Source organism: Rosa chinensis, chromosome 4, assembly GCF_002994745.2.
Source record: "Rosa chinensis cultivar Old Blush chromosome 4, RchiOBHm-V2, whole genome shotgun sequence".
Lineage (NCBI taxonomy): Eukaryota > Viridiplantae > Streptophyta > Magnoliopsida > Rosales > Rosaceae > Rosa > Rosa chinensis.
Window position 1 is genome coordinate 34485124 of NC_037091.1, and position 19829 is coordinate 34504952.

A 19829-nucleotide genomic window follows, 5' to 3' on the forward strand; every position below is an offset into this window, starting at 1 on the left:
CCTAAGTCAGTATCGAATAAGATAGTGATAATGGAAAGTGATAGTAAACAGTTACCTCTTTAGGTTGTTGGAGATGACCTTAATGTAGGAGGTTTGTGGGAGCTTGGTTCGGTTTCTTTCGGTGTGGGACGCTCGGGATCTCGATCTCGCCCGATGGGTATCGGAACCCTCGGTTACGGTGCTTGCCTCGTTGGTATATTAGCGATACGAGTCTAATGCTTCCTATACTTGTGCCTAGGAGGTATGTATATACCAACATACATAATATGCATATGGACATTCTTCACGACACAAAACTTGTAAACCATTAAATTCACCCAGCTGCATGTTGTTAGCACCATCTTATCCTTGGCCACACATATTTTCTACTTGAAGATCATATTGAGCAAGTACTTTGGAAATCTCATCTTTTAGAGTTTGTGAACAAGTGTCTACAACACTAATAACTTTTGAAAAACTGTTCTCTAATAAACTCATCACAATCAACAAATCGAAGAATGATAGCCATTTGTTTTCTATTAAATACATCAACCTCTTCATCAACAAGGATACAAAACTTGGCATCTCCCACTTCCTCCCGAATCTTCATTCTAACTTTATTACCAAAAATATTTGCAATTTGCTTTTGAATAAATGGAGAAATATACTTAGCATTCCCAGGTGCATTTTGTAAGACTTTGTGCACTTCTATATTTGGAATGGAAGACCTTCAAAAGATTGGTACAAGTGTCTACACTAGAAGACAAAAACTGAACAACCGAACCTGTAAGGATTCTGGCAGCATTTTTAGCCAAACCACGGTGAACTAAGCTCTAAAAACTAGATCCAAAGTTTATGATTACACCTTGGTCCAAAGTTTATGGGTTTTTTAGTCATTTTATGTGAAAATTAAAAAATAGATCCACATTTTATGCTTACACGTACCTTTGTCCATTACATCTCACCATTGATTCTTTTTTTATCTCCACCCTTCATTTAAATTGTCTTGGGCTATAAATAACCCATTCTCTCTTTCAAAACCATGCATACCCTTGCCTCTCTCATTGAGTAACATCAAAAGCTCTATTTTCTCTAGTTTTTAGGTTAGTTTTTCATAGCCTGTACATAGTTTTTTGAGTTAATTTGTGTGAGAAATAGGTGTGTAGGCACTTGAGTTTCACCAAAACCAAAGTTACTACACACAATCTAGATCAATCATAGCACTTGCTTTCACGGGAAATGTTAAGTTGCTTGAATTTCTTACTCTAAACTTAATGCATGAGACGTGAGTTTAATTCCTCTAAGGGGGTGTTATGCTTGCGGTTCATAGCCCACTTTGTGTTTTAATTAATGAAATATAAATGGACTAAGGTTGTGTAATTTAACTTAGCTTTACCAAAGTTTGTTGAATTGCATAATTAGTTGGTTTCTTGGTAGCTTTACCAAAGCACAAGGGAGAAATTTGTCAAAGCATGCATTAAATTTGGGTTAGATTTTGTGCATGAGTAAGGTTAGGTTGATGCCTAAGTCTCTACCCTGCTCATTGATTTAGTCTCTACACTTGTATTAGTTTAGTTTAATTTTTGTGGAACCACTACTAGAATTATGGCCTCAGACATCGGCCAAAAATCGATGAGAAAAAGAATTCCAACCGATGTCTTAGTGGGTGATGAGAAAGGTCCGGAAAATCCAGACATCGGTTATCATTATAAACATCGGTTCTTCATTATAAATCGATGTAAATACGTTTAAATGATGATAATTTTATATGTTTATATATTGTTAAACCCTCATCTTTTTGCCTTTAATGCTTATAGAAATATAGATCCTACAGCCCAACTATGCATTTTGACATCATTATTTATTTAAAAACGATGACTGATATTGTTTCACACATCAGTTCCCATGAACGTTTCTTGTTGTTCATGATTTAGACGCGTAATTTGCCTCATATCCCACGATTTCATATTCAATATACACAGTTTAATATTGTATGAACCGATCTATTTACTTACATTAACATCAGATTCTAGAGAAAAAACGATGTTAATTATCTTATACTACATCGATTCTGGTAAAACAACGATGTCTAATGCCTTATAATATATCGAATCTCTAAAAAAAACGATGTCTGTAGATTTTCGTAACATCTCTTCATCGATGGCAATACTTATATTGGACATCGATCTCTATCTAAAGCACGATATGCACTAGCTTGTGGCACATCGATTTTAGCAAAATAATTCAATTTCCTGTGGTTAATGGGATATCGATTTTGATTTTGAAACTGATGTATTTCTCTTAGTGGACATCAGTTTTTATAGTTATAACTGATTTAAACTTTATACATAGACATCACTTTGGAATGAGAGGATTGATGTCCACAAAATATGCAGCTGCTGCTATAAAATGCAATATGCACAGTTGACAAAAGTGATTTGAATATTGAGGTATTTTGTCCAAAATCATCATCCTTGACAGTTCACAAAATAGGCCAAATAAAACCCCAATTAACCTACTAATTACATGGAATTTGTTCAAAGTGGTCACTTATTGCAATGTGACCTTCAAACATTTGTTATAGTAATACCGGCAGATTTCCATCAACTTTTGCAGAGCCATCTTTCTAATAATAGGTATCTGTAAATGAAACAACTAATATTACCAACTTTTTCCAATATGATTGCAAACATAAATTATACAGATGGAAAATCTGTCAGTTTAGTTATCAAACCTAAACAGGGGATGTAACGCCATTGATAGGGTCAGAAAACTCTTCTACAAGTTCATCTGCAACCAGCCCATAAATGTTGTTGACATTTTGGCCTCTGGCTACAGCCCCCTCAAAAACAGATACCGTCTTATTCTGCAACAATCAAACAATTCAAAGTTTGATGGATGAAGTCATTCATTACTAACAAAGTAATATGTATAACATTAACTCCATCCTATCATAAATGGATAAATATCATAAGGATAGTAAACTAGTCATACATACATATATATTTAGAATCTATAATAACAATGAGATCGATCATGAGGGAAACAATTCAACGACAGATATTCACAATAACAATCTAGATAATTTCGCATGTAACAAGTCAACAACAATTGTCATCTTCAAAATCATGTAAAATTACTTTTACAGGTCTTGAGAACTAGCCTTTTGGTATAACCTTGATTTGAAGTAGTTAAATCATTATACTGAACGCAACGCTCTCAACTAAACTAATGAGATATCTTCCAGAAAACAAGAAATTAGGTCTATATCCAAATACTAATAAAATAAATAAACAAATAAATAAAATTAAAAAAGTTTAATGCGATTCATGCATATAACCCAAAACACAACATCAAAATCTTACATTTAAAAAAGCAATTCAGAAACCATGGAGAGAGAGAGAGAGATACAAGGAGTGATAAGAAAGACAAATACTATACTCACTATTTTAAACTGAAGGTTTTTACCAATCCATTCAACAGAGGCAGCAAAGCTTTCCCGATCACCAAGTAAAGCTAGTGTCTCTAAAGCATCAATCTGTGACAACAAAATGACAGACGCATTGCACAACAGTTTAAGAATACAAACATTAAAAAGAAGATCGCAGTAGTACAAAAAGAAATAATTTAAAATAAGAATTTGTTGTATTACCAAAGTTAGGGCATATCCACCGAGGCTATCTTCACCCCCACAAGAATGAGGCCTTAATTCATCAAGTGGGAAAGCATGGTCCATGTACCCATTAAATGCATGATAAAACATTTCCCTGACCTACAATGAAAAGTACACATTGCCAAGTTATTTAAGAACGATGTTGTAATAAGAAAACAACAACTTTACAAGAAATACAAAACTATATAGATACGTAAGTAAATATAGATTAAAGCTACTTTGCTTAATGTACTTGCAGCCTACACTCCAAACTTCTTCATTCTCCAAAAGAGAGTTTCAAGAAGAAAAGTCTCCTAAAATCTCTATGTTTGACATTAAACACCAACACAACATGAACTCTGAGACAATACCATCTTGTTTCCATAACACCTAAAACTCTTTCCTTGGTGATAAAGCTTAATCTATAGAGGCTATAACCAACCAATAGTAAAATCTAAACTGTATAGAAAATCAGAAGTCTGATTTTGACATAAGATCCAGAACATGCGGAATCCCATATGCATATACTAATGCATCTGCCAAAGTCAGTCTGCCTTCAACATCTGTGTTATTGACCTGCAAGCAGGAATAGAAGCAAACAAAAATTTTTAGCTAGTTTACAAAAACATGGCTCCTCTACTTGTAGTACTACTACTGTCAACCTATCATCAATAATATGATGTGCATTTCTGACCACCACATAAACTGTACCTCAATGGTCTTTCCATTAGAAGCTGTGACAATGTCCCCAGGCCTCATACCTGTTCCACTTATCATATTCTCACAAGCTGCGACAATGAAATGAACCTGCACAACGAGACCCATTATTATCACTAATTTAATCTTGAAAATTGGAAAGTGAGTAAAAACATGTTGCAAGTAGGTCAGGTATGCACTTCTACCACGACAAAACACAAGAAAATTGATGATTCACCTCTACACCAGAAGGTTTGATTTGACCAATGGCTTTTGCTGCACCTAATACAGCTGTTGAACCTCCCATATCAACCTTCATAAGCTCAATTGAACAGCCAGGTCCTGTCTTGATGTTGTAGCCACCACTGATAACATAAAAGATAGGAAAATAAAGACCAAGTGCCAGAAAAATAATAGACAAATAAGAGAAGCATTGAACTTTTATTTAAAAAAATACCAACCACTTATAGGACTTCACAACATTTACAGGCATCTACTGTATACTAACAATGCTATTCTTCTATTCCAAGAGTTATGACTTATAAGGACTAGGGTCTAGGGTAAAAAATACATTGTTGTAAGTAATCTGTAATCACCTGTCAAAAGTCAGACCTGTCAAAAGCAGATTGTCCAAGCCCAAACAAGCCAACCCTCTTCGAGCCAAGACCAGGAAGCCTAATAACCGTAGACTGGCCAGACTTTCCTGTGAAGTCCTCCTTAGTCGAGACCTCAACCAACACCCCACCCAAACAAGAATCTAGCTTCTTCAACATCGGATTTTCGAATTTCGAGTTCTGATCTTTCCTCAAGTCCTTCTTTGTAACACCAATCGCAAGCAGGTCCCCTTTCCATTCCGTTACATCAATCTCTTTCGTCGCGAAAGTGAGCTTCATAAATCATAATCAAATCAATACATCACACAACGAAATCCAGTTATAATCAAATCAAATCTCTCACATATTATGTATAGCTTCAATTCCACAAAAGTCAATCACATAAACACTAAAATCGAATCACCGCATCAAAATAGATCGATCCTTTACATAGATAAAGCTCAAGATCAATCAAACAACTAATAAGAACAATCATGAACAGCTACAAAATAGTTCTAGATCAAAAAAGTTGAGTTAGCTACATATGCTGATTCAAGTTCACGTTTTTCACTAAACTACTCAAGAACATAAACTTAAATTTCCAGTCTTTTCTAGTTTTCATCAGTTAAAAAGAGTTGAGTTAGTAATACCACTGACCTGAACAGACCTGTCACCAAAAACAAGGCCATGAATTGAGCTCCAAACAAGAGCCACCACTAGGGTCATCACGTCGCCGCCGATACCGGACCCCAATCGTCGTTGACCACACATCACCCACCACCACAAACACAAAGCTCGCATGCCCAATTCCATGAAGAAGATCAACACCCGAGCCTGTATTCCCACCGTCTCCATCCCCAAACCTAGAGGGTCAACAACCCTACTGCCAGATCCGAATCCCCGACCGCCGCCACACACCCAGTCACCACCATCTTCCGCTCACCCAGTCTCCGTGCAGCCACCGTCATCAAATAAAAACTAAACAGATCCAAATCCCAACGCCCCAGTCTCCGATCTCCATCCCAATCACCTTCGACAGCAACCTGTCCGGTCACACTAGACGCACACCGGCAAGGCCAGAGGCCTGCGCTAATCTACCAGTAAAAACAAGAAGCCCAAACAGAAACGAAGCAAAAAGAGGTTGAGAACTGACCCAAGACGCGAACTCTCCGTCAGCAGAGAAGAGAAAGCATCTGAGTTGAATCGAAATTGCGCTCGGACAGAACGAAACTCGCACGAATGACCTCGCCATTGAATTGAAAGCATCTGAGTTGAATGACCTCACACGAGAGAGGAAGATGAACGATTGGAAAGAGCCAAATTGAAATACCCAAAAAGAATAAGCCCATAAGCCCTGGATCTAGATCAACACAGTGGCCACCAAGTGCTCAATTTGTTGAGTTAGATCGAGAACGGAGAGAAAGAGAAAAAGGATTGCGGTGGAGATCGAACAGAGTTTAAGGGAAAAGACCAAATTCCGGAGCTTGTTCATCATAGAGAGAGAGTGAGAGTTCAGGGGGGCGGGGGAGTGGGAGGTGGAAGAGTAGGGTTTGGAAGGAGTGAGAGTTAGTCATTACGGTTCGAAAGTTTCAGAGAGTGAAAAAAATTCAAGTGTTGGAGGAATGGAGGGAATGAAAATTTAGTCCCCCCGCGTTTCTAAAATTTTTAACTTAGTCCCTCCGCAAATTTTTCAAAATTTTTGAACGAGACTTTACACATCGGTTAATTTAACGACCGATGTTTATAATCACAATAGAAATCAATATTTCATAAACCGATGTTAGGATGTATTTTTTACATCGTGTGCAATTCCGACCGATTTAATAGTGGTGATGTCTGATGGCATAATTCTAGTAGTGAACTTGGTTTATTTTCAAACTAAAATTAACCAAGCCGTTCACTACCATAATTGTTAATATCATCTTTGCAATCTTTATCTTCCAAAGGGCTAAGGTTGTGAAGTTGTAAAAAGGTAGACTTACATGTGTTCTCTAGGCTTATTTTCACGGTGATCTAGCTAGGGTAGAGTTACTCAATCTCTTGGCATGGGTACGATACTCTCACTTTCCCTTTACTAAAACTTGACCTTCTATACTGAAGAGCAGGGCACATCATCCATAAGTTTGCATACATATTCACATTCAACAATGCAACCCTCATAAGTTGTGCCCTTGAATTTCTCTTTGTAGGGCTCATACTAATATGAGTCTTCATCCTTATCCAAACATGATTCATTGAATATAATATGAGATCGGAACAAATTCCTACACGTATGGAACTCCTCTAAAGTTGCCATAGGCATAAGAGGGTACTCTAGAGGTAATATGGTCCTTCAAGTCTCATTAGCTGCCACCCAAGAATTCTCCTCAATCGTGGAAACCTCTTGACTTAGTTCGAGCTTCTCTGACTTTTTATTTAAAACTACTAGAATGTGCTCCATATGTAACTTGATATTCTCAACAGATTTTTCGATGTTTTGATTTTTGAACATGAGCATCTGCTTCTTCTGCTTAAATTCATTTTTTGCTTATAAATATCCATTTTTTGTTCAACATAGAAGTTTTTAATTCTTGCACATAAGATTGAACGATTAGAGTAAAAGATGTAATTACAGCTTCAAGAAAGTTACGAGGAGGTGTATGTTTGGGGTTGATAAGCTTGGTATGAATAAGCTTAAACACATTGAAATGTTCTTTTTGCACGTTAAGAAAGTGGTTCCACTCAAGAAAGGATTGTTATCCCATGTCGGATTATATGGAGGTGCATAATAATAATAATTCCAAATTCCTTGGCTATCTTGAAATCATCCAAACATGTTATTTTGATCAAAATATCCATAATATCGCATGGTTGGACATGTCTCCTATATTTTTTGGCAAAAGCTGGAAAGTACGTACTCCTACTAGTCATGCGTTTTCTTGGGCCTAAGCTTGGGTTATTTAGACCTGCTCTCTGGCCGTCAAGGAGACTCTCACTTATCATTTTTTGGGGTGCGCTTGGCTGGCCTAAGACTTGGACATTCTTTTGCGTTTGGGTTGATCTATGGTCTTCATTTACCAATCTATTCGGATCATGACTTCTACATGAGTTGATAACTATCTGGAATGTGATTGATGTATTTTCAAACGGCTTATGGATGAGGAATATGCTCCTACTTGTTTGCTAGGAAGTGGCTTTCTGTTGGTACCACAATTGTGTGATTGGCTAATGAGATGAACCCCATTCTAAGCAAAAGCAACTCATTACAAACCTATTGTGAGCTTGCTAATTAATGATTTTTCCCTAGAACACACGAAGTTCTTTGTTCTTAAGTAGTGTTCTAAAAATCGACCGCCCAGACCGCCTAAGCGGCGCCTAGGCCCTAGGCAGCTGATCTCCGCCGTGATTAATGCCCAATCAGTGGAGGTGGGCAGTTGGGGTTTGGGTCGCTGTTTAGGTGGCCTAGGCGGTCAACTAGGCGGCTGGGAGATAGGGGTTTGGGCGATCTTTTAGGCGGTCGACTGGGCAGCTAGGTGGTCTAAGCGGACTGGCCTCGGCTGTTGGTTTTGCTTTGGATTCATTTCGGCACAGACGGTGGTCCGATCTATCCCTGACTCTCTCTTGAATGGAGGTCCGATCTAGCTATCCCTGCTTCTCTATCCTTGACTCTCTCCTCGACGGACTCTCTCTCTCTCTCTCTCTGTTCTGATAGAGACAATGACGACAGTCTGTTCAATATTCTCTAATTGCATTCTGCATTTCGTTTCTTGTTGGGTTTGCCAGAAATTGAAATTCATTAAAAAAGATCAAAAATTTCTTGTTCTTAATCATCTGTTTCAATTGAATTGTGTTTTGAATTGCTTAAATGTCATATAATGTGCGTCAGTTTTTTGGGTGTTCCAACATTTCACAGAAGCCCAACAGTTAGTTTTCTTTTCTGGGGGTTTCCGAGCAGGTCTGGGTTTATTGTTTATGGTGCTAAAACAAACCTATCACTAATGCTTGTTTCTTAATTGTACTGATGATTGTTTTGCTATTATATCATATAAATCAATAATATTGTAGTAGCGATGGTTGTTGCAATTCCAGACTTAGAATATTGTTGAATTATATGTGAATTTGGATCATTTATGTTTTTTGTTAACTTAATTTCAGTTGGGTTTTGCTTGATATAATATTGTTTATGGAGCTCTTTTGCTATTTTATACTTCTATTGTTGATATGAGACTATGGATTGGCCCTGTGTTGCTGTTGTATCAATCTAAAATAGGTAAGTAATATAGAGAAAAATACATGTTATATAATTAATTATATGCCATAAAAATAAATTAAAAATTAACAATTAAAAAATTCAAAATCGCCTAGGCACCCCCATAGCCGCTTAGGTGCTAGTCCTTGGCCACCACCCAACTAGCGCCTAGTGATTTTTCGAACCTTATTTCTAAGTTCACTTATTTTAGCAAGCCCACAATAGACTTATAATGAGTTGCTTTCGCTTAGAGTAAAGTTCCAGATTTTCTTGCTAGCTATCTTGTTGTAAGTAAATGCAGACTCTAGCCGTCGACTATTGATTCATAATGATATTGATTTCTATTTCGAAAAACATGATAACCTGCCGTAGGTAGATGGCTAAGACGCTAACTTTGATATCCATTATTAGAAGTTTAGAACTACAATTACCCACTTTTTTCAACTTGGTATTAGAACAATAGCTATCAACTACTCATGGAATTAATCTCCATTTGAATATGCTACCTCAAATGCAGAAGAAATGTACTTAAATATCAATTGTTGCCTAATGGTATGTTCTAGTCCGGGATTTATTTATTTGATTTAGCTGTGATCAACTATATAAAATAACATAAACTTTCGACCAAGTATAATGAAATAGAGACTCGACTTCGACACTTTATTAGCTCCTCTAGTGGTGAAAGGAACGCGCCTCACGCGCGGCGAAAAAAACAGAGGGAGTACGAGTGGTGCCTCTCCCGGCCGAACGCCGCCGGCGCTCCTGCCGTAGCGTTCCGGTCCGGGAGAGGATGATCGGTGCAGTTTTATGCCGGAGGCTTGGCCTAGGGAGGGATGGCGGCTGGATCTCGGACAGAGAAGACCGATCGGTTTTCTTTCTTCTTGGTTCGGGGGTCAAGGTGGCTCGGCGTGGTGCGATTTACCGGCTGATTCTGGTGTCACGGCAGAGGATGGTGGCTTGGAGTTGCTTGGCGATGGCGGGGCTGAGGTTGGAGGCTTGGCGAAGGCTGGGGTGTCGATCTCATGGCAGAGGCGGGCCTGGAGGGGATCTGATCTCTCTGGGGTTTCTGCTTCTGTTGGCGTCCAGGTACTGGGGTGGCCCGCTTTGTGGTGCGACGACGTTGTGGTGGTGGGATTCACTGCGGCGGCGGGGCAGTGCAGAGGGGCGGGACGGCGGAGCGCGCGGGCACTGGACTCGACCTTGGTGGATTGCGGCGTCGGATCCTTGTGGGGAGTGGCTTTTGGGCCGAGCCTTTGGGCTAGGGTTTTTGTTTAGTCTGTTTAGTTCACTGGTTTTGCTGTTAGTCTTTAGTTTGTTAGTTGTTGGATCTGCTCGTCAGATCTCAAATAAGTCCATGCTTTTTAGAGTTATGGTAGTCGTCGTGGTTTCCGGCAATCGGATCGATTTGGGTTGCTGGCTCGTCGTCAGGATCCAGTCCTACCTGGTCTTTGTGCTAGGTTTTCATTATCAGCCTGTGTTGAGGAGAAAGGGTGATCCTGGGATAGCCCGCCCAATAGTGTTCTATTGGTTAGTACCTATTCTAGTTAGTGCTACTTATTTTGGTCCGATTGGCGTGAGCAGCGGCTCAATTCGATTGTGGTTGTTGGATCCATTGACGCGTCCTTTTCTCTTTGTCGGAGTGAGGATATGTGATGTTAGTCTGAGTGTTAGTCATTTGGTGTAAACCCTGATGGGTGCTGTGTTTTGCAGTAGTCTTTAATGAATGAAGTTAATTTCCGATAAAAAAAAAAAAAGTATAATGAAATAGCAAGTTGATTTGGGCTAATGTTTCGTATAAATTATCGGAACACTTAGCAAATTTAACATACTAGCGTCGTACCCGTGCTAATGCCTGGAGTAATATAGTAGAAATATTATGTTTTTTGTTCTCAAATTTTAACAACTAAAAAGAATAAAAGTCGGAACGAAATGAAATACAATTTCAGACCCTTTTTCTTTTTCTTTTCTGATTTCCATTTATTTGATTTGGTAATTTACCATAATGACCTTTTAGATGTTTTTTATGTGAATAAAATTTATTTTATTCAAAGGGGATATATATGACAATTCAAAATTCGGTGAAACCTTTGAACCAAAATTTTGGCTTCTCTTTATAATAGGTGGAGGAGATGTACCAAAAAACCTCATACTCCAAGGTGTACGAATCTCCATAATGTCATCTAGAAAGGCTTCAGTCACTAGAGCAGGAGGGTCATTCAGGATACAGAGACCTTGAGAGTCTTGGATACTGTTTTTTGCCAACAGATCTGCGACCAGATTTCATCATCGATGCACATGCTACATATGGATGGTGGTAAAAACGACTGAAAAGACATCTTCCTGTTGCCGCAGGTTAACCAAGACTTCAGAATGTGACTCCACCTGAAGATTAAAAATGTTTCGGAAACTACCCCAAGGCTTCAGCATGTAAAACATCCCCTAGCACCACTATTAAGCATAAAACCACTATGCCAAGATCCAGCACTATCTCTAATGGCACCACTTGCACCAGTTAGTCTAGTACTAGATCTTGATCCATCAAACATTCAATTTAAAATGACCAGAAGGTGGCTCATGCCAAGAGAGATGCTCAGTTTGCACACATTTCTAAGCACAGAATTAGCATTAGCACGATTCCATTCATTAGCAAAACTGAAGATGATGTCAGTTATATTGTAAGGATAGGTAAAGGAGACGTCAAATACAAAAGACATTACAATTCAACTGCTTCATAAAGTAAGCTTTTTGCTGCAAGTTTGTTAGAATCCGGCTATTTCAAGGCATACTTAAAGTATTTAGAAAGCTTGAGCTGAGAGCAAGAGCTTGCCATACCTGCTTAGCTTTAACACAGTCACAAAACAAATGGAGCATAGACTTATTGATACATAACAGAATTTACAGAAGGGGTCACCAGCAGTATTTCTTCTAAAATGTTGCTCATTAGTCAGGAGCTTACCATGCACAAAAAGACCACAAGAAAACCTTGAGCTTAGGGGAGATAGGAAAAAACCCATGTTTTTAATCGTAAATGAAATCTTACTTGTAATTTAGAAAGATAATTATGCATTTTTCTTTGGCTAATAATGCAGAAAAGAGAAGCTAACCTTAGTACTTGAAAGGTACATTTTATTATCAGAACAAATAAAAACCCCAAGTACAGACAGCATTGAAATGGGCTTTTCCAGAAACTCAAAATTCTGAAACAAAAATTGGGAGACAAACAAAACTCATTCCACACAAATGGCCTCGAGCAACTTCTTGCTGGCTTCACTAACCTCCACATTCTCCATTTTCAATCGATGACGCATGGCTGGAGTCGACTTTCCAGCAGCGGCATAAGTTCTAATTAATGATTCGAACACCTCAGCCCCTAAGGACTCCATAGCCTTCTTCAAAATCTCCAGAAAACCTTCTGCACCTTCAACATCCTTAGTTTGTTCAAAGTGCTCCATCAAGGTTTTGATGGTCTCATGTGATGGTATCCACTTCCGACCATCCCCTTTACCAATCGATATTGCATTGGCAACAGACTCAACTGCCAAGTCATATTCTGCATTCTTTAAATAATAGTCCACAAAGATCTCCCAGGTTTTTGCATTAGGCTTGGCTCCTCTCCTACGAGCCTGTTCCTTGAGCTCCTTAGCCTTCTCTAGCATACCCTCCTTAGCATAAGCTCCAATCAGAACATTTGCTACCCGAATATCATAGGTTGAACACCGAGATTCCCATTCCCTGAAACATTTCTCTGCACCTGGTAGATCTCTCAAGTTAACCAACACCTGGATCATATTCAGATAACTTATGTTTGCAGTTTTAGGGAAAGCAAGCCTCAAGGAACGCCATACCCTATGTACTTCAAGCAGGTTCCCGGTTCGACCATACAATGTAATAAGGAATTGGAAAGCTGAAAGATCTCGGTGGGAATTCTTTTTCTCCAATTCACTAAGTGCATTTTCTGCCTTCTCAGGCATGCCGGCATCAACATAGATGGAAGCTAAGTTGCTATACGTTGTCCAATCGCTGGCAACTCGTCCATCCCTCTTCATCTCATCAATAACCCTTTCCACCCCAGAAATATCATCGACAGCAGCTAGCGCCCGCATCCAGACATTGTAAGAATATGAATCGAGCATGACATTGCAACCCTTCATTTCTTGTATAATGGCTGGGATCTTTTCTGGCTTCGCAGTCTTTGAGTAAAGCGTCATAAGGCTGTTATAAGGCATAGAAGTCAAAGGAAGGTTAAGTTCCTTCATCTTCTCCAGTAGAGCTTCAGCCTCTTCAGTCATCAATTCCTTACAGTAACAGTTGAGCAGGGCCCCGTAACTGAGATGATTTTTGGACGATTCAGGAAGATTCTTGAAATAATCTTCTGCAGCAGGAATTCCTCGAGCTTTGGCAACAAGATCGAGATGTATAGCCTGATCACTAACGGTCTTGTTCATTCCCCTTTTAGCCATAGTTTCAGAGAGCTGTAGTAGGAAACAACTTAGCATCTATGTCTTGCAGTTCATATTGAAGCACATAAAACAAATACACATAACAACAAGTAAATACAAATATGCAACACGATCAGCTTCATCCTATCCAATATCCACTCCTTCCGCCATATCCTATCCACTTACATTTCTAATATGGAGCTGTGAATCAAATTCAAAACGGCATCCACAGAATCAAATAATTTCACATCCAGAGTAACTTTCCATTCATACATTCCGACACACCAAACCGTTTAGTTCAACAGAATGTCACATTTCTTGAAGACTGCATTCACATTTACAACAGAAACTTCCGAAATTTCTATCAGGTTTTAATATCATTAGACATTTAATGCTTCTGGGCTGAGCTATAAATTCTACCTCAAAACCAGATCAATTAGCTAGAAATAATGCTGTTTGAGGTGAAAAGTTGAGGAACAAAATTAGGGAGTACCTTAAGAGCAGGGTAGTAGAGCTTGCGTTGGCGAAGCTTCTTGAGAGTGTCGCCGACCTCCCATTTGAAGACTCGCTTGCGGCTCTTGATGAATTCATTGAGCTTCTGACAAACGCTTAACTCGGAGCCGCCGTCTTTGAAGAGCCAGACGTAGAGAGCTTCCTCCACGTATTTCGACGAACGCTTCGTCACGCTCTTTGTGCGCCCAAACTGCTGCATCATCGCCATTTTCTGACTAGGGTTTTGAGAGAGACACACAGAGAGGGGTTTTGCTCAGAGTGAAAGTGAGAATGCGGGTTCTTGGGTTCCGACTGTTATTTGGGTCGGGTTTCTTTTGCAAATAAATTTACAACGGAAATGAGGGAAAGTTGGGGCCTACTTGTTATTATTATTTTTTTCAATAAATTACAATACTAGGAATATTCACAGAATATCAAAAAACAAAATTTCACCCAAAGGGGTTAGGTCTAACAAAAATCTGGCTAAGCTTGCAAGCTGGGTGAATGTGAGCTGGATACTTAAAAGAGATCCAGCGTTCGATCATCTGCTTGTGAAAAACATCTTTTGGGGAGAGCTTCATTTAAATTAGGTCCCGATTCAGAGTGGAAGCATACTTTGCCATCATTTAAAAACAAAAAATTGTACCAAAAAATAACAAAATTTCAAAGATATAGAAATGAAAATAATCCATGTACTATTTTGAAGTAGTCGATGACCACAATTTGCCAACTTGCATTGTCCACCATCATATATGCTCTTTAGAAAACATGATTGAAGGTGATGTCTGTAGAAATTGAGGCAGGATGTTTGATATCTTGAAATATAATTCGTCAAGGAACTTGATATGAACCCTTCAATATCTTGATTAGAAGTTTGAGAATCACTTTCAACTTGAATATGAGTAAGACCAAGATGTTGAGCCCAAATTAAATGAAAGCGCAGACCATATATGCTTCTGCCTATAGAACTGATGCAAACCCAATGGGCATAGAACCTGAACACAAAATACATCCTCCAACATCTCTGATTACAAAACCAGCAAGCGCCTTTTCTGAATAAGTCACGAATCCATCAAAATTTAATTTATAAAAGTTGTGATTAGGAGGATGTTTCTCCTAAATTTAGTCAAGGTACTCTTTTATCCATTATCCTATGAGTTAAAAACCATCTTTATTATTGGGGGGGGGGAAGAGCTAACTAGTTTGATCGAATATGTTATCTTCGTTATAATATTTTATTTAAGGGCAAACTATTGTTTAGCACCTAAAGTATGCCTACGTCCCCGTTTCAATCTCTGCCTTTCTAATTTAATCCCAAAAGTCTCTAAACTCACAATTTCAGTCCAAACTAGTCCTTTCCCTCCATTTCTTCTGGTAGCTAGATGATGTGTCGGTTTTTCTCCTCTCTTTTTTTTTTTTTTCTTCTGTTTATCTCTCCTCCATCAAATGCCATGTCTGTGAGAAGCACGCAAGCAATTCAGTTGCACCACCAAGTTGAGAAAAAGAGAGTTAAGGGAGGTAACTTCATAATCTAGGTTTTGTTTCCAACGGCCTCCTCCCACATTCCTCCGCCAAGAAACTCCCCGACGAAGAACCCATTTTCTCTTTGCCTTCGTCGGTTCCCCAACTGGTCGGTTCATTCACCTTAATCACAACCTCATTTCGGGGTGTCGGAATAGGATCATCTGCCCATCGTGGAGGGGCTTGGAGGTGTATTTCAGCTCTATGATTCGGTTCATCAGCTTCTCCGTGTTACCCATTGCATGTGGTGCTCGAATTTGGGGGATTTTAAGGAATCAGAATATGAGCTCTCTCTCTCTCTCCTTCTCCCATCTCGACAGCTTCTCCTTGAGCCACCACATCATCTCCCTCACCTCCCCCACCTATGGCCTCCTCACCCTTGACCCTCCACCGCCGCCCATCTTGATCAAACCTGACAATAGCACCCGGACCCTGACATCATCACCACCGTTTTTTATCGACCCACTAAACCAGGACGGGGAGGGTGGCTATAAAAAGTCAAGAAATCCAAGAGAGGAGATAATCGATTAGTACCTGAAATGGGCTCTGTTTTTTTTTTTTTTTTTTTTTTCTGGGTGTAGAGGACTAGATCGAGACTGTAGAGGACGATCTGGTGACGTGGGTGGCAGTGATGGACAACGGAGATGAAGTTCGTACAATCGGAAAAAGGCGTGATTGGGTCTGTCGCATGTGGAGACTAGAGAGTTTGAGAGGAAAGTGGGAGAGATTGAGATAACAAGATGAGTGCGAAGTGAGGAAGATTGAGGAGATAAAGGAGAGATGAACAGAATGAAGAGAGAGAGAGAGAGGAGGAGAAAAACTGACACGTCATCCAGCTACAGGAAGAAATTGGGGGGGGTGGTTAAGAGCTAACTAGTTCGATCGAAAATGTTCTCTTCATTATAATATTTTATTTAAGGGCAAACTACTGTTTAGTACCTAAAGTATGCATTCATCCTCGTTTCAATCCTTGTCTTTCTAATTTAATCCCAAAAGTCCCTAAACTCACAATTTTAGTCCAAACAAGTCCTTTCCCTCCATTTCTTCCGGTAGCTAGATGACTTGTCGGTTTTTCTCCTCTCTTTTTTTTTGTTCTATTTATCTCTCCTCCATCAAATGCCATGTCTGTGAGAAGCACACATGCAGTTCAGTTGCACCACCAAGTTGAGAAAAAGAGAGTTAAGGGAGGTGACTTCATAATCTAGGTTTTGTTTCCAACGGCCTCCTCCCACATTCCTCCGCCAAGAAACTCCCCGGCGACGAACCCATTTTCTCTTTGCCTTCGTCAGTTCCCGAACTGGTCGGTTCATTCACCTTAATCACAACCTCGTTTCGGGGTGTCGGAATAGGAACATCCGCCCATCGCGGAGGGGCTTGGAGGTGTATTTCATCTCTATGATTTGGTTTATCAGCTTCTTCGTGTTGCCCATTGCATGTGGTGCTCGAATATGGGGAATTTTAAGGAATTAGAATATGAGCTCTCTCTCTCTCTCTCTCTCTCTCTCTCTCTCTCTCTCTCTCTCTCTCTCTCTCTCTCTCTCTCTCTCTCTCTCTCTCTCTCTCCTTCTCCCATCTCAGCAGCTTCTCCTTGAGCAACCACATCATCTCCCTCACCTCCCCACTTATGGCCTCCTCACCCTCGACCCTCCACCGCTGCCCATCTTGATCAAACCTGACAATAGCACCCGGACCCTGACATCACCACCACCGTTGTTTATCGACCCACTAAACCAGGACGGGGAGGGTGGCTATAAAAAGTCAAGAAATCCAAGATAATCGATTAGTACCCGAAATGGGCTCTGTTTTTTTTTTTTTTTTTCCTGGGTGTGGAGGACTAGTTCGAGACTGTAGAGGACGATCTGGTGACGTGGGTGGCAGTGATGGACAATGGAGATGAAGTTCGTACAATCGGAAAAAGGCGTGATTGGGTCTGTCGCATGTGGAGACTAGAGAGTTTGAGAGGAAAGTGGGAGAGATTGAGATAACAAGATGAGTGCGAAGTGAGGAAGATTGAGGAGATAAAGGAGAGATGAACAGAATGAAGAGAGAGAGAGAGAGAGAGGAGAAAAACTGACACGTCATCCAGCTACAGGAAGAAATTGGGGGGGGGGGGGGGGGGGTTAAGAGCTAACTAGTTCGATCGAAATGTTCTCTTCATTATAATATTTTATTTAAGGGCAAACTACTGTTTAGTACCTAAAGTATGCCTTCATCCTCGTTTCAATCCCTGTCTTTCTAATTTAATCCCAAAAGTCCCTAAACTCACAATTTTAGTCCAAACAAGTCCTTTCCCTCCATTTCTTCCGGTAGCTAGATGACTTGTCGGTTTTTCTCCTCTTTTTTTTTTGTTCTATTTATCTCTCCTCCATCAAATGCCATGTCTGTGAGAAGCACACATGCAGTTCAGTTGCACCACCAAGTTGAGAAAAAGAGAGTTAAGGGAGGTGACTTCATAATCTAGGTTTTGTTTCCAACGGCCTCCTCCCACATTCCTCCGCCAAGAAACTCCCCGACGACGAACCCATTTTCTCTTTGCCTTCGTCAGTTCCCGAACTGGTCGGTTCATTCACCTTAATCACAACCTCGTTTCGGGGTGTCGGAATAGGAACATCCGCCCATCGCGGAGGGGCTTGGAGGTGTATTTCATCTCTATGATTTGGTTTATCAGCTTCTTCATGTTGCCCATTGCATGTGGTGCTCGAATATGGGGGATTTTAAGGAATTAAAATATGAGCTCTCTCTCTCTCTCTCTCTCTCTCTCTCTCTCTCTCTCTCTCTCTCTCTCTCTCTCTCTCCTTCTCCCATCTCAGCAGCTTCTCCTTGAGCAACCACATCATCTCCCTCACCTCCCCCACCTATGGCCTCCTCACCCTCGACCCTCCACCGCTGCCCATCTTGATCAAACCTGACAATAGCACCCGGACCCTGACATCACCACCACCGTTGTTTATCGACCCACTAAACCAGGACGGGGAGGGTGGCTATAAAAAGTCAAGAAATCCAAGATAATCGATTAGTACCCGAAATGGGCTCTGTTTTTTTTTTTTTTTTTTCCTGGGTGTGGAGGACTAGTTCGAGACTGTAGAGGACGATCTGGTGACGTGGGTGGCAGTGATGGACAATGGAGATGAAGTTCGTACAATCGGAAAAAGGCGTGATTGGGTCTGTCGCATGTGGAGACTAGAGAGTTTGAGAGGAAAGTGGGAGAGATTGAGATAACAAGATGAGTGCGAAGTGAGGAAGATTGAGGAGATAAAGGAGAGATGAACAGAATGAAGAGAGAGAGAGAGAGGAGGAGAAAAACTGACACGTCATCCAGCTACAGGAAGAAATTTGGGGGGGGGGGGGGGGGGGGGGGGGGGGGGGGGAACTATTTAAGGGCAAACTACTGTTTAGTACCTAAAGTATGCCTTCATCCTCGTTTCAATCCCTGCCTTTCTAATTTAATCCCAAAAGTCCCTATACTCACAATTTTAGTCCAAACAAGTCCTTTCCCTCCATTTCTTCCGGTAGCTAGATGACTTGTCGGTTTTTCTCCTTTTTTTTTTTTGTTCTGTTTATCTCTCCTCCATCAAATGCCATGTCTGTGAGAAGCGCACATGCAGTTCAGTTGCACCAGCAAGTTGAGAAAAAGAGAGTTAAGGTAGGTGACTTCATAATCTAGGTTTTGTTTGCAATGGCCTCCTCTCACATTCCTCCGCCAAGAAACTCCCCGACGACGAACCCATTTTCTCTTTGCCTTCGTCGGTTCCCGAACTGGTCGGTTCATTCACCTTAATCACAACCTTGTTTCGGGGTGTCAGAATAGGAACATCCGCCCATCATGGAGGGGATTGGAGGTGTATTTCATCTCTATGATTTGGTTCATCAGCTTCTCCGTGTTGCCCATTGCATGTGGTGCTCGAATTTGGGGGATTTTAAGGAATTAGAATATGAGCTCTCTCTCTCTCTCTCTCTCTCTCTCTCTCTCTCTCTCTCTCTCTCTCTCTCTCTCTCTCTCTCTCTCTCTCTCTCTCTCTCTCTCTCTCTCTCTCTCTCTCTCCTTCTCCCATCTCAGCAGCTTCTCCTTGAGCCACCACATCATTTCCCTCACCTCCCCCACCTATGGCCTCCTCACCCTCGACCCTCCACCGCCGCCCATCTTGATCAAACCTGACAATAGCACCCGGACCCTGACATCATCACCACCGTTGTTTATCAACCCACTAAACCAGGACGGGGAGGGTGGC

General features: G+C 40.5%; 2 protein-coding genes and 1 long non-coding RNA gene across 3 annotated transcripts; 1 reads left to right on the forward strand and 2 right to left on the reverse strand.

Annotated features, from left to right (window-relative positions):
* Positions 1 to 2713: 2713 nt before the first annotated feature.
* On the reverse strand, positions 2714 to 5775 carry LOC112197709 (leucine aminopeptidase 2, chloroplastic). The gene is given in 9 exon segments (XM_040518731.1): positions 2714 to 2845; positions 3425 to 3517; positions 3632 to 3751; positions 4136 to 4207; positions 4343 to 4438; positions 4566 to 4692; positions 4924 to 4941; positions 4943 to 5214; positions 5578 to 5775. Coding segments are annotated over 9 exon segments (1128 nt in total).
* Positions 5776 to 8145: 2370 nt separating this feature from the next.
* On the forward strand, positions 8146 to 11913 carry LOC121052671. Its single transcript, XR_005809762.1, has 2 exons — positions 8146 to 8530; positions 11269 to 11913. It is a non-coding gene; the product is annotated as an uncharacterized LOC121052671 (long non-coding RNA).
* A 250-nt stretch (positions 11914 to 12163) lies between these two features.
* LOC112197708 (pentatricopeptide repeat-containing protein At1g60770) lies at positions 12164 to 14459 on the reverse strand. Its single transcript, XM_024338505.2, has 2 exons — positions 14081 to 14459; positions 12164 to 13620 (listed from the first exon to the last, which is right to left on the reverse strand). Exons 1-2 carry the CDS (start codon positions 14306 to 14308, stop codon positions 12376 to 12378), a joined length of 1473 nt encoding a protein of 490 aa, XP_024194273.1. The 5' UTR covers positions 14309 to 14459; the 3' UTR covers positions 12164 to 12375.
* Positions 14460 to 19829: the final 5370 nt, after the last annotated feature.